General features: G+C 44.8%; 1 protein-coding gene across 2 annotated transcripts in view; it reads left to right on the top strand.

The window, feature by feature from the left end:
• The first annotated feature begins 1,092 nt into the window (after positions 1 to 1,092).
• Positions 1,093 to 15,150, top strand: part of SMTNL1 (smoothelin like 1) — a 384,545-nt gene continuing 370,487 nt past the window's right edge. For both annotated transcript variants that reach the window (XM_077250807.1, XM_077250806.1), the window contains exon 1: positions 1,093 to 1,705. In XM_077250807.1, coding sequence (XP_077106922.1) covers positions 1,191 to 1,705 — 515 coding nt within the window. In that variant the 5' untranslated portion in view covers positions 1,093 to 1,190. The remainder of the gene's footprint in view (positions 1,706 to 15,150) is intronic.

The following is a 15,150-nucleotide window of genomic DNA, read 5'->3' as shown; positions in this document are numbered from 1 at the left end:
ATAATGGCCCTATATAGTGCTCCATACAGTATAATGGGCCCCGTATAATGCTCCATAGAGTATAATAGGCCCATATAATGCTCCATACAGTAAAATAGGCCCATATAATGCTCCATACAGTATAATGGGCCCATATAGTGCTCCATACAGTATAATGAAAAATTCAAATGAAATATTCACCTCTTGCTGTAGGGTATGCTGTAGTGACATCATCGCTCCCTCTGCCCTGAGACGTCACAGAGTCAGAAGACGCTGAAGACACTGGAGCTGCGGGGAACAATGATATATGAGTATTTGAGATGGCAAGTGCCCCCTGCTTATCCATGATCTAGATGGTAACGCCGGCCCTGGTTGGCGAGGCGGTCAGGTGTGCATGCATGAGCCCCTGTCTGCGCTTTTAAAGGGCCCGTTCCCCCAATAACTTTTTTTTTTTTTTTTTTTTTCTTCTCTCTCTCTCTCAGACCCACGGGACATTTCACTGGTATCTTTGCACATCTTTAACACCTAAACATTGGTAATTACTATTCTGCATTCTATTCCGGTACTTGTCACACTTTATGCATCCATGTGAATATGTGCGGTACTTATTGTACATGTCTACGTGTGGGTCACATGGGCACACAGTCCATATGAAAATATGGACATATACACAGCCCTATAAATTAGAATGGGTGTGCGTGTGCGTGTGCATGTCTCCAGTACATGTGAAAATGGACTCCACATGTCCCGGAAACACGGAAGTGTGAAGGGGGCCTAAAGTATATTTTCTCTGAAATTCTGCTGCTCTTCAGAATGAAATCCCAGTATTTGCAGTAAGGGAGCCTGTCTGTGATTCAGGTTTGCGTAATGCCTATTTTTATGTGCCCATATCACTGGCTCCCATCTTCTACTTGTGACCTACAGAAACACACAGTTTTGTTTCTGCATTATTTATGGTTACATCCAGAGAACAGTGACAAGTAGCGTAGTGCAGAACTGTTTTTAGCCTTCCAAGGTGACAGCTGGCAGGGAGAGGGGTTGGCTAAGGAAGAAGGATAAAACCGGCTAATCCTGAATAAAAATAGATACCCTACCCACCATGCCCGCTGATAAGTAGAGGAGAAATTGCTCAGGAGAGAAGTACATTTTCTGATAGATGCTGAAAAGTTGTTAATATTATTACTTTTTTGTAACAGAAATATTACATAGAGATGGCAGACGAAGAACCCTCTGTTCTAGCAGAGGAACAAGAAGCAAGTGAAAATGTTTCAAAGGCCACAGGTGAGAGTACAATTAACACAATTGAAGGGTTGCAAGAAAGTGATACAACGCCTCCTACAGAAAATCCAACTAATGAAGATCTGGCCCAAGATAATGTACTGGATGGGGAGCAGCAAAGAGATGAGCAGGCAGCACCAACGCAACCAGAAGCACAACAATCAGGAAAAGCTAGAATAGAGGATGCAGAAAAGGGAGATGCATTACCATCAAATGAAGAGTCCGCAGTGTTAGATGGTGAAGAATCAGGAGCTAAAGAAAGTTTCTCAGCCCAAGAGGAAAGCGCAGGTGACTTGTCTAGTCTCACAGAAAGAAAATGTGAAGCCATAGTCAGAAGCCAGGAAATACCAGCTGTCACTGATGTGGATCACAGAAGTGAAGAAGACCTTACTCAATCTATTGCCAAAGACAATGCAGATGAAGCAGAGGTCAGCAAGCCCACAGCCAGGTAATTGTCAAGGCAATGTTTCCTTCTACATGAATTACAGGTAATGGAGAAACATGAGACATGCAGAAAATCTTACTTTTGCTCTTCCAGCTTCTTTTTCTTGTCTTAGAGCTGGGAGACAGCTTCATTATAGACACAACCTAACCCCTCTTTAGGAAGGCGCTGACCCCATCATATAAGAATATAAACTGCTGTAATATTAATGTAATATTCCAGGTACGAACAGACAGAGAAATCATAGAGCTACATAGCAAAGCTTAATGTGAGCCTATATACACTGAAAGCCCTAACAACTAACTTATAAAAGATCTTTATACAAATTGTAGCACTGCCTTCAGATATGCTAGGGCTCTAGTAAAGAAGACCTGTCACCAGGTCAAAAGTGGCCAGTTTTTGTGGCCAGTGGCCAGTCTCTGCTACTCCCCTGAGTATTATGGTTTTTGTATTTTTTTTTAAATCAACCATACAGTTCCAGAGATATCGTGCCTGGCTCATAGAATTCTCTGTGGATGTGTTTTTTGTCTTCTCTGAATAAGGCTATGTGCACACGTACTTTTGAGCTCTGCGGATTTTTCCGCAGCGGATTTGAGAAATCCGCAGGTAAAAGGCACTGCGTTTTACCTGCGGATTTACCCGCGGTTTTTATGCGGATTTTGTGCGGATTCCACCTGCGGTTTTACACTTGTGGATTCCTATTATGGAGCAGGTGTAAACCGCAGCAGAATCCGCACAAAGAATTGACATCCAGCGGAATGTTACCCGCAGTGTTTCCACGCGTTTTTTTCCATAGCATGGGCACTGCGGATTGTGGTTTCCATAGATTTACATTGTGCTGTAAACTCATGGAAAGCTGCTGCGGACCCTCAGCTGCAGATCCGCAGCAAAATCCGCAATGTGTGCACATAGCCTGATTATCCTGTGAGCCACGCCCCCTTGACAAAGACCATAAAAACTAACATAAAATAAAAAGGCCCCTTTGTCTGAAACCATATAGCGGATTTAAAAAATACAAAAAGTGAATTGCACAGGGGAGTAGTGCAAATAAAATAAAAACAAATCAATGGCCATTTTTGACGTGGTGACAGGGCCTCTTTAATATCAATTGAATTGTATGCTAGTATTATAATGTGCAACAGATTAATCAGGAGGATGCCTTCATAATATATCTGGCTGAGGGTTGGACTTCTTGTACATCACTAAAAAGTAAATAATTCGAGGAATCTCTTAAAGGAACCTGTCTGCAGATTTTTGCTATATAATCCATAGTTTCCATTGTCCATAAATTGAAGGACAGTTCATAAAATCCTGGTGCTTTTCTCTGCTATCTGTAGCGTTCGGCAGAAAAAAGCACCGTCTGTGAATTTTCCTCCCACCCCTGAAGTTTGGACTGCGCTAATAAGGCTGCCATGCACAGTACAAATAGGACCTGTCCCGGAAGAGGAGTCGGAGCCTGGAGGGTGTCCGGTAGCTATGCTGCCATAATGGAGTGGAGGCACACCTGCATGTGGGCCTGTACAAGTCAGACATGAAGAGGAGTGCTAGCATTCTGCTGCTGACCTGCCTGCAGCTGCTGCTCATCACCAGCTGGCTTACAATCTGGGACTTGGCGCCCTACAGGTAGTCAGGGTAACCCGATGCCAGCGCTGGCACCGGCCGCCCTGCCCCTTAAACTGTTTCAAACACCTCTCCCCCTTTCCCGCTGCCAGTGCTCCTGTGTCTGCTGCTCAGAGTTTCTGACTCTTTGTGACGTCTACGTGCAGAAGTCGCACTGATGTCACTACAGCGCGACCTCTGCACTGAGACGTCACAGAGAATCAGAAGACGCTGAGGAGACCTGACCAGAGCAGGGGACGCTGGAGCATTGGCAGTGGGAAACGATGAGAGGTGAGTATTTGATTATTTATTGTTTTTTAGGAATGATGCAATATATTTGGCTCATAATACTGTATGGAGCAATATATGGGGCTCAGGGCTGGACTGGGACTAAAATTCAGCCCTGGCATTTGAAGTTACACAGGCCCACTTGTCACATGGTGACTGTATAATATCTTTGTTCACTTGTAGGTTACAAGAAGTGAGGGCAGTGTAACACGACTTTATAACATATAATTACAGCTGTATCCAGCATTACAGCTCAGTCCTATTTATTGCTTTTAGTTGCATTACCAAGAAAAGCCGCTGCTTTACCTACATAACTGGATCTTGTAGATAATGAAGGGATTGAGATGACCAAAGGCTATGGAATCTCATTCTGATGCTCCATAAACTTTGCCTACAGCCACTTTTGGTTCCGCTGCGCAGCACGAGACCTGGTGACTCTGAAGAGCGGTGACATCAGTAATGTCACCGCTCTTCAGATATTCCAGATCTTGCGCTGAGCTCGCCGACTGTGAAGAGCGGTATTTTTACTACCGTCACCGCTCTTCAGAGTCGCTGGGTCTCTCCAGGTCTGGGCTAATAGTGGGGGTGTCTGATAGACACCTCTCCATTAATTACACCAGGGATTGATAGCAGCTGACGTTACGCAGCTGACATCAACCCTAAAAATCATTACACATACCAGAAATAAATGCTTTGGAGGCTGGGAAAAGCAGTAGAGTTAGCGCTATTCCCAAGCGCCGGGTGCTAACTACAACTACTGTCACCATCCTTGCCTGGTCTCCCTGCGAAGCCTTTCTGTTGTGTTTACATGCGCTGATCTCAGGCCACTAAACGAGTGTGATCGACAATAGTGAAGTCGTTCGCTTGTTTCCCGGCCTCTTTACACCAACTGAGAAAGAATGAAGGGAACAGAACAATCACAATTAGATAAATCGGTCCCCAGACAGTATCATGTTATCAGCAGCATATCTGCAGTTTACACCGGCAATGTGCTGCTGAGAACAAGGATTGCTGTTCCCACATAAACAATCCAATCACTCGATGAATAGGCAGCATTTTGCTTGTTTAGTATAATACACCCCATAGTCCTCCATATATTATAATGTGCACCTCAGTCCTCCATATAGTATAATACACTCCTCCATATAGTATAATATACTCCTCATAGTCCTTCATGTAGTATAATACACTCCTCAGTCTTCCCTATAGTATAATACACTCCTCAGTCATCCATATAGTATAATACACTCCTCAGTCCTCCATATAGTATAATACACTCCTCAGTCCTCCATATAGTATAATACACTCCCCATAGTCCTCCATATAGTATAATACACTCCTCATAGTCCTCCATATATTAAAATACACTGCAATTCCGCCATATAGTATAATACACTCCTCAGTCCTCCAAATAATATAATACATCCCTTATAGTGCTCCATATAGTATAATGTGCTGCCATTGTCATCGATGTAGTACAATTCACTTCCCATAGTATAATACACCCCATAGTTCTTCATATAGTATAATGCATTCCCTATAGTCCTCGATACAGTATAATGCAGCCCACATATAGTATAATGATGCCACCTCAGAGTATAATGCAGCCACCCCACATAATATATTGTGCTGAATATAATGTAACCCCCAGAGAATATAATGCAGCCCCTGCATATATAATATATGGTAGCCCCCTCAAAGAGCATAATGCAGCCCCCATAGAATATAATGTAGCCCTTCTATAGATTATAATACAGCACCCCATAGAATGTAATACAGCCCCCCATAGAATTTAATACAGCCCACCTCCCCATAGAATATAATACAGCCCCCATAGAATATAATGTAGCCCCTATAGAATGTAATACAGCCCCCCATAGAATGTAATATAGCCCCCAATAGAATATAATGCAGCCAGCCCCCATAGAATGTAATGCAGCCAGCCCCCATAGAATGTAATGCAGCCAGCCCCCATAGAATGTAATGCAACCAGCCCCCATAGAATGTAATGCAGCCAGCCCCCATAGAATGTAATGCAGCACAGCCCCCCATAGAATGTAATGCAGCCAGCCCCCCATAGAATGTAATGCAGCACAGCTCCCATAGAATGTAATGCAGCACAGCCCCATAGAATGTAACACAGCACAGCCCCCATAGAATGTATGCAGCCAGCCCCATAGAATGTAATGCAGCACAGCCCCATAGAATGTAACACAGCACAGCCCCCATAGAATGTAATGCAGCACAGCCCCCATAGAATGTAATGCAGCACAGCCCCCATAGAATGTAATGCAGCACAGCCCCCATAGAATGTAATGCAGAACAGACCCATAGAATGTAATGCAGCACAGACCCCATAGAATGTAATGCAGCACAGCCCCCATAGAATGTAATGCAGCCAGCCCCCCATAGAATGTAATGCAGCACAGCTCCCATAGAATGTAATGCAGCACAGCCCCATAGAATGTAACACAGCACAGCCCCCATAGAATGTAATGCAGCGCAGCCCCCATAGAATGTAATGCAGCACAGCCCCCATAGAATGTATGCAGCCAGCCCCATAGAATGTAATGCAGCACAGCCCTCCATAGAATGTAATGCAGCACAGCCCCCCATAGAATGTAATGCAGCACAGCCCCCATAGAATGTAATGCAGAACAGACCCATAGAATGTAATGCAGCACAGACCCCATAGAATGTAATGCAGCACAGCCCCCATAGAATGTAATGCAGCACAGCCCCCCTAGAATATAATGCAGCACAGCCCCCATAGAATGTAATGCAGCCAGCCCCCATAGAATGTAATGCAGCCAGCCCCCATAGAATGTAATGTGTAATGCAGAGGCAGAGCGGGGAATGATGGGAGAGGGAGCAACAGCAGAAGCTCTCTCCTCCAACATTGCATTCAACTGTACCGGCATCATAGACGCCGGTATAGTTGAATGCGGCAGCGCTGGCAGGGGGGGAGTCGGCGCTGGGGGGGGAGTCGGCACTGGCGAGCGGCCCACGACAGCCACCAGCCCTTCTGGCATTTGCCAGAAATGCCCGATGGCCAGTCCGGCCCTGATGGGGCTGGAGAACTATATGGGGCCCATTTTTCTATATGAAACAATATATGGGGCCCATTATACTGTGTGTAGCAATATACACTCACCGGCCACTTTATTAGGTACACCTGTCCAACTTCTTGTTAACACTTAATTTCTAATCAGCCAATCACATGGCGGCAACTCAGTGCATTTAGGCATGTAGACATGGTCAAGACAATCTCCTGCAGTTCAAACCGAGCATCAGTATGGGGAAGAAAGGTGATTTGAGTGCCTTTGAACGTGGCATGGTTGTTGGTGCCAGAAGGGCTGGTCTGAGTATTTCAGAAACTGCTGATCTACTGGGATTTTCACGCACAACCATCTCTAGGGTTTAAAGAGAATGGTCCGAAAAAGAAAAAAAATCCAGTGAACGGCAGTTCTGTGGGCGGAAATGCCTTGTTGATGCCAGAGGTCAGAGGAGAATGGGCAGACTGGTTCGAGCTGATAGAAAGGCAACAGTGACTCAAATCGCCACCCGTTATAACCAAGGTAGGCCTAAGAGCATCTCTGAACGCACAGTGCGTCGAACTTTGAGGCAGATGGGCTACAGCAGCAGAAGACCACACCGGGTACCACTCCTTTCAGCTAAGAACAGGAAACTGAGGCTACAATTTGTACAAGCTCATCGAAATTGGACAGTAGAAGATTGGAAAAACGTTGCTTGGTCTGATGAGTCTCGATTTCTGCTGCGACATTCGGATGGTAGGGTCAGAATTTGGCGTAAACAACATGAAAGCATGGATCCATCCTGCCTTGTATAGAGCATCTTTGGGATGTGCAGCCGACAAATCTGCGGCAACTGTGTGATGCCATCATGTCAATATGGACCAAAATCTCTGAGGAATGCTTCCAGCACCTTGTTGAATCTATGCCACGAAGAATTGAGGCAGTTCTGAAGGCAAAAGGGGGTCCAACCCGTTACTAGCATGGTGTACCTAATAAAGTGGCCGGTGAGTGTATAAGGCCCATTATACTGTATGGAGCACTGTGTGGGATCATTATACTGTATGGAGCAACCTAAGGTGCCATTATTCTGTATGGAGCAATACATGAAGTCCATTATACTGTATGGAGAACTATATGGGGCCTATTACTGTATGTAGTAATATATGGGGCCATTATACTGTATGGATCACTATGTGACACCCCAGGTTCCTGGATGTCACAGTGATATTGCTTTCCTCACGGGGAGAGTGATGTCACGCTTGGAAGTGATGAAGGATCTTCTTTATCAGGAACACACAAGCATGCAACAAGTTCACACTCCAGGCCAAAAGGAGGAGCTCTGATCCAGCTTGTGGGTAACTTCTCTATATATATTCTTGGTCTGGAGGGAAAGTCAGGGAGTTCCTGTCAGAGAGACAGAGGAGAAGGAAGCAGAGGGGCCGTGCAGCCATGAGAAGTGCTGCAGCTCCTGGAAAGAAAGAGATTTGTAGAGAGCGTATAGGAGAAGTGAAGCACAAGAGAGTGAGAACTGGGGAGGAGACCTGCGACTGGGCTACCTCCCTAAAGAGCGCAGACATCGGTAACCGGAAGACCGAGGTTTTGAAGAACTCCACGGCTCACAGCAAAAAATGGCAGGACAGCTGGATTATTTGTCACCTGTCCGCCCTGACACCTCGAGAAACAGTGGCGCATAGAGCCCGGGTCGTGATAGAGACCCTGTAAAAAGGCTCGAGCCACCTCTCATATGGGTTAGTGTCCTACCAACCTGGAGGACAGAGAGAACACATGAGGACCTTGTGAGAGGCCTAGGGCAGCAAGGAACTACACCACAGTGCTAGAGGGAAGGCTTCTAACTCCACCTGGTAAAGGGGACTCCCAACTCACTTCCAAGCCGGACCCTACCTGTACCTGTGATCTGGTGCCCTGGACTGTGGCTGCCTGAATTCATGGCGTCACGAACACAAACTTTATTTAAAACCCCTTTAAGGACATTCCCTTTTATTTGGGCGCCCAGGGCCATGGACTGGGTCGCCGCCAGAGTAACATCCCCTTAAAGTACCGGACCCGGTACCGAGTACCCCACGGCCCTGGCGAGTGTTTCGACTACATGTGGCCATTATACTGTATGGGGCCCATTATACTGTGTGAAGAAATATGTGGTGCCAATAATACTGTATGGAGGACTATGTGGTGTCTTTTATTATGTTCTTTGTGTTATATAATTGTGCTTTATGTTGCTTTTTATTGATGGACTCTTTTATAGCATTTTAAGCATTTGATCAACTTTCTATGTTGGTTATCTATGTATCACAGACAGGTCAGGTATGATTTTCGTCCTCTGAGATTCCTTTCTTTGACGTAGAGCAATCCTATTCTGGTCTTTAGGGGATGTGGTATTTAGGGGGCATATCAAATATTCGTAAAAATTTTAGTCTTTCCGTGAATTTGAGTCCAGGTGTCCAGAATTTTATTTAGTGGGCTGGCAACCCTGATGTAATCTAAGATCACCTGTCATGGTTTTATCACTGACTGTGGCCTAGGGACGCTGTGAGCGACAGCTCAGGTGCCCTATGGGATCTGAAGTGTGCTGGACTGTTGGTTTTGTGAGTGACAGTCCTGTCTTCCAATCTGACCATGGAGCATGCTGGGCAGTCAGCCCTGTTGCTCAATCTGGTCTAGTCTGCGGGTGCTTTCCCCAGGTGCCTACTGTCCTCAAATTATTTGCTAGGAATTTAGCTGGCTTGCTGTGAACAGCAGATTGTCAGTTGTAGCTTGGCATTAGTTAGGTCTGTGTGCTTGCTATGTGTCTGACTTCTGATCTTGTTGATGACCTAGCATCTGTTGTGACAATTTGTATTGATTATACCTTTTGTTTTTGACGCTCTCTGACTTCAGGTATCTGACCACGGACTTTGCCTCTGACCAGGGTCGAACTGGGCCACTGGAAAACCGGAGGATTCTCTGGTGGGCAAAGGCACATACACCTGCTGGCATAAAGGCCGGCAGCTGCCTAGGACCCCCACTGCTCCAGGGGTGTGTCGCTAATAGCGGCACACCACGCAGCTGGAATGGGGCCCGTGAGTCAGGGGAGTCCGCCTGGAGCCAGCAGAACGGGACGCAGGAGCCTGTCCCCGCTGCTAAAGAGAAATCAATATTCACTCTTCCCCACATCCCCATGAGCATGGAAAGGAGTGAATATTCATCTCACTTTAAAAGCGGCCAGTATTATCCACAGGCTGCGTCTAACACTGCCCGCAGGGGCGGTCATACCCCATGTAAAGCCGGTGCAGCTGCATCGGGGTGGAGGGGGGCCCCTGCAGGGTGGCTAACACTGAGGGCAATCTGGCCTGTTTATCCAGCCCCAGGGGGCTCTTGGCGAGATTTCCCCCATGTGTGGGGAGCAGGGAGCTATGCCTGCAGCTCTGCTGCCTACAGGACAAAATGGCAGCGGAGCTGCAGGGATCCGTCCTGCTTCCTGCCCTTGCTTCTTGTCTGACAGAGCAGTGTGGATTGATAATCAGCATTCAGCGTGCTTCTGTGCCGAAGAGGAAGCTGCCGACGACAATGGTGCTGCGGCTGGAGGGAACGTGCGGAGAGATGAGTGGTGTGCGTGTATGGAGAGGTGAGTGGTGCTGTGTGTGTGTCTGCGGGGGAACGTGCAGAGAGGTGTGTGGGTAGGTAATGGAGAGGGTAGTGGTGGGGGAGAAGGCAATGATGGTGGTGGTGGAAAGGATGATGGGGTTATGGGCAGGAGGCAATGATGGAAGTGGTGGAATGGGCAATGATGTGGGTGGTGGGGAGAAAACAATGCTAGAGGTGGTGGAAAGGGCAATAATGGGGGTGGCGGGGAAGAAGGCAATGAGGGAGGAGATGGAGAGAGCAATGATGTTAGTGGTGGTGGAGAAAACAATGATAGAGGAGATGGAGAGGGCAATGATGGAAGTGGTGGGGGAGAAAGCAATGCTGGGGGAGAAGGCAATGATGCTTGTGGAAAAGTGGTGGAATGGGCAATGATGGGGGTGGTGGGGGAGAAAGCAATGATAGAGGTGGTGGAAAGTGCAATGATGGGGGTGGTGGGGAGAAGGCAATGAAGGAAGTGGTGGAAAGGGAAATGATGGAGTGGTGGTGAGAACTCAATGATGGAGGTGGTGATGACAATGATGGGGTGGAGGGAGAGAACAATGATGGAGGTGGTGAAGAGGGCAATGATGGAGATGATGGACTAGTCCAATGATTGGGGTGGTAGAGAGGGCAATGATGGAGGTGGTGGAGAGGGCAATGATGGGGTAGTGGAGAAGGTAATGATGGAGAGGGCAATGATGGAGGTGGTGGAGAGGGCAATAATGGAGGTGGTGGAGAGGCAATGATGGAGTGGTGAAGAAGGCATTGATGGAGAGGGCAATGATGGAGGAGTTGGAGAGGGCAATGATGGGATGGTGGAGAAGGCATTGATGGAGAGGGCAATGATGGAGATGGGGGAGAGGATAATGATGGGCTGTGGGGGGAGAAGCACAATGAAGGATGTGGGGGATTGGGATGGGAGGAAGGGAGAATTATAATGTACTTACAAACAGGTGGAGGTGGAGGAAGATGTTAGATATGTGACGCTATTGGGGACTTAAAATTTATTGAGGAGTGGGAGAGGAGGCGATAAGGTGCATAGGGCACTTTTAAATGAGCTGAAAGGTGGGAGAAGACGCTGTCAAGGAATTGTAATGAATTGGGAGGTGGCAGAGGATGCTCAGTACCTGATAGCGTCTTCTGCCACCCCCAAATTCATTTTGATGCTCTCAAGGACTTATAATGAATGATGGGGATGCAGGACAGGGACTAAGGCTATGTGCACACGTTCAGGATTTGCTGGAGAAAATTCTGCTGCATATCGTAATGTGTTGGCAGGAAGAAAGTTGTGTGAAATACATTCATTTTTTTCCATGTTTTTGCCATGCTTTTGTATTTTTCGCCATTAGTAAGGGTGAAATATGCTGCAAGAATTAACGTTATGCAGATTTTAATCTGCATGGAAAAAATAAGCAGCGTGTCCATGAGACTTCAGGGATCTCTTTAATTTTTCCTGTACTGTAAAACCTTGCATATTTTCCGTGTGCACATAGCCTTTCAGTTAATTGGGGAGGTCACAAACTGAATAATTTATATTATTGGGAGTCAGAGTTTATAGTTAATGGGGGGCACAATGCTTCTTATCACTTTATATTTTTAATGGTGCATGGCTAAAAGTATATCAATGGTGGGGGACACATGTGTGTATGCAATGTATGTGACCTTGTTATTTTCAGGGCTGCGAAGATCATCATGACAAGACAAGTCGTGTTTGGGAGATGTCGACATGAAGGTCTAACCAGATGGAGAAAAAAACAGGAGAAAGCAGCTCTAACCAGACGAGACGTCAGCGGTAAGTGCCTGGATGTAGCTATTATTCTGTATGTGCACTGTGTGATGTGGAGTGATAATGTTATCTGTAAAATCCCTTATTCTACATTCTCATATTTGTGTGAAATGTCCGTGTGCTTCCAGGTTTTTTTATCGGATGGCACATGAACTCATGGAGTTTTATAGGTCCATTCACACATACATGAAAATCATGGATATGAGAATGAGATCTGTGGGGGGTCAGAGAATGTTCTGTTCTGATCCAATTTTGAGGATCAGAATGGGACATGCTCAATGCGTGACGTCTGTAAAAGTGGGCAGCACAGCAACACTGCACATGGATACAGGAATGTAGCCTTATGTATAGTACAGTCCCTTAGTATATAGTGTAGTCATTATGTATATAGTGAACTTACTTATTATGTATAACACCGTCCTTAGTTACCTAGTTTCCTCTTTTATCATGTATAACACCATCCCTTATTACATACAGTACTACTCACAAAAACATGGCTGCAGAGTAGAGTAACTTTTTAGAAACACTACTCCTATAGACACAGCAGTAGAATAAAATAATTTGTTTGGCCCACAAATGTGAAAGAGAAGGCTGCAGAGTATACTTTTTTTTACATGCACTACTCGCAAACAAAAGCTGCAAAGTACACTTATTTTTTACACACATTACTCAGTAAAAAATGCTGCAGTGTACACTTATTTTTTAACACACACTACTCACAAAATACAGCAGCAGAGTGCAATTATTTTTTACACACACTACTCGTATAGACACAGCGGTACAGTAAAATTGTTTGTTTGGCCTACAAATGGCAACAAGATGGCTGATGCAAATTATTTATTTGCCACACTACTAGAAGATACACAGCTGTCCTGAAAAATTATTTATTTGGCCTACAAATGGCAGCGAGAAGGTTGTTGCAAGTTATTTATTTGCAACACTAGCAGAAAACACAGCAGTCCTGACAAAATATTTATTTGGCCTATAAATGGCAATGAGATGGCTGATGGAAATTATCTATTTGGCAAACTACTAGAAAACACACAGCAGTACTGAAAAATTATTTCTTTGGCTTACAAATGGCAACTAGACGACTGATATGATTTATTTATTTGCTAAACTACTAGAAAATACATAGCGATCATGAAAAATATTTCTTTGGCCTATAAATGGCATTGAGATGGCTGATGGAAATTATCTATTTGGCAAACTACTAGAAAACACACAGCAGTACTGAAAAATTATTTCTTTGGCTTACAAATGGCAACTAGACGACTGATATGATTTATTTATTTGCTAAACTACTAGAAAATACATAGCGATCATGAAAAATATTTCTTTGGCCTATAAATGGCAATGAGATGGCTTATGCAAGTTATTTATTTGCAACACGGGCAGCACGGTGGCTCAGTGGTTAGCATTGCAGCGCTGGAGTCCTGGGTTCAAGTCCCACCAAGGACAACATCTGCAAGGAGTTTGTATGTTCTCCCCGTGTTTGTGTTGGTTTCCTCCGAGTTCTCCGGTTTCCTCCCACATACCAAAGACATACTGATAGGAAATTTAGATTGTGTGCTCCATCGGGGACAGCGATGATAATGTGTGCAACCTGTAAAGCGCTGCAGAATATGTTAGCACTATATAAAAATAAAGATTATTATTATTATTAACACTACTAGAAAACACATATCGGTACTGAAAAATTATTTATTTGTTTTACAAATGGCAATGAGCTGGCTGATGCCAGTTATTTATTTGCATCAGTACTAGAAAAGACATATCTGACCTGAAAATTATTTATTTGGCATACAGATGGCAACGAGATGGCTGATTCAAATTATTTATTTGACACACTATTAGAAAAGACAAAGTGATACTGAAAAATTGTTTTTTGGCCTACAAATGGTAATGAGATGGCTGATGCCAGTTATTTATTTGCATGTCTACTAGAAAACACACGCCGATCCTGAAAAGTTTTTCTTTGGCCTAGAAATAACAACTAGATGGCTGATGCCAGTTATTAATTTACAGCACTACTAGAAAACACACAGCGATACTGAAAAAATATTTGTTTGGCATACAAACAGCAACTAGGTGACTGATGCCAATTATTTATTTCACAGACTAATAAAAAACACACACTAGTCTAGAAAAATTATTTTTTGGTCCTAGAAATGGCAATGAGACTGCTGATACAATATATTTCTTTGAAAAACTAGTAGGAAACACAGCTGTCCTGAAAAATTATTTATTTGGTCTACTAATGGCAATGAGATGGCTGATGCCTATTAATTATTTCTCAGACTACTGAAAAGCACACTGTGCCTTAAGGTACCTTCACACTAAACGACTTTGCAACGAGAACGACAACGATCCGTGAAGTTGCAGCGTCCTGGATAGCGATATCATTGTGTTTGACACGCAGCAGCGATCTGGATCCCGCTGTGATATCTGTCATGGTTCTCAACACACAGAGAACATAGTTGAGCATACAAAAAGGACTAGCTCTTGGAAGATGGGAACTCGAGCTGACCGTGAGCTAAACCTATCACAACAACTGAAAGTGGCCGGGTAGCGTGCCTACGTTTTATCCCTAGACGCCCAGCGCCAGCCGGAGAACTGACTGACCCTAGCAGAGGAAAATACAGACCTGGCTCACCTCTAGAGAAATTTTCCCCAAAAGGCGGACAGTAGCCCCCACAAATATTGTCGGTGATATTAGAGGAAATTGACATACGAAGTATGAAAATAGGTTTAGCAAAATTGAGGTCCGCTTACTAGATAGAAGGAAGACAGAAAAGGGGACTTCACGGCCAGCTGAAAACCCTATTCAAAATTCCATCCTGAAATTACTTTAGAACTCTAATATCAACTCATGACACCAGAGTGGCAATTTCAGTTCACAAGAGCTTCCAGTCTCAGAAATATTCAAACACAGAGAACTGGAACAAAAATGCAAACAAACTTAGGACAAAAATCCAACTTAGCTGAAAGTAGTCTAGGAGCAGGAACATGCAACAGAAATGCTTCTGGTAACATTGTTGGCCGGCATAGAAATGACTGAGGAGCAAGGCTAAATAGAAACTCCCACATCCTGATGGAAACAGGTGAACAGAGGAGATGAC

The sequence above is a fragment of the Ranitomeya variabilis genome, chromosome 4, assembly GCF_051348905.1.
Source record: "Ranitomeya variabilis isolate aRanVar5 chromosome 4, aRanVar5.hap1, whole genome shotgun sequence".
Taxonomy (NCBI): domain Eukaryota; kingdom Metazoa; phylum Chordata; class Amphibia; order Anura; family Dendrobatidae; genus Ranitomeya; species Ranitomeya variabilis.
The sequence above is the reverse complement of the archived record's forward strand: the minus strand, read 5'-3'. Positions and strand labels throughout refer to the sequence as shown.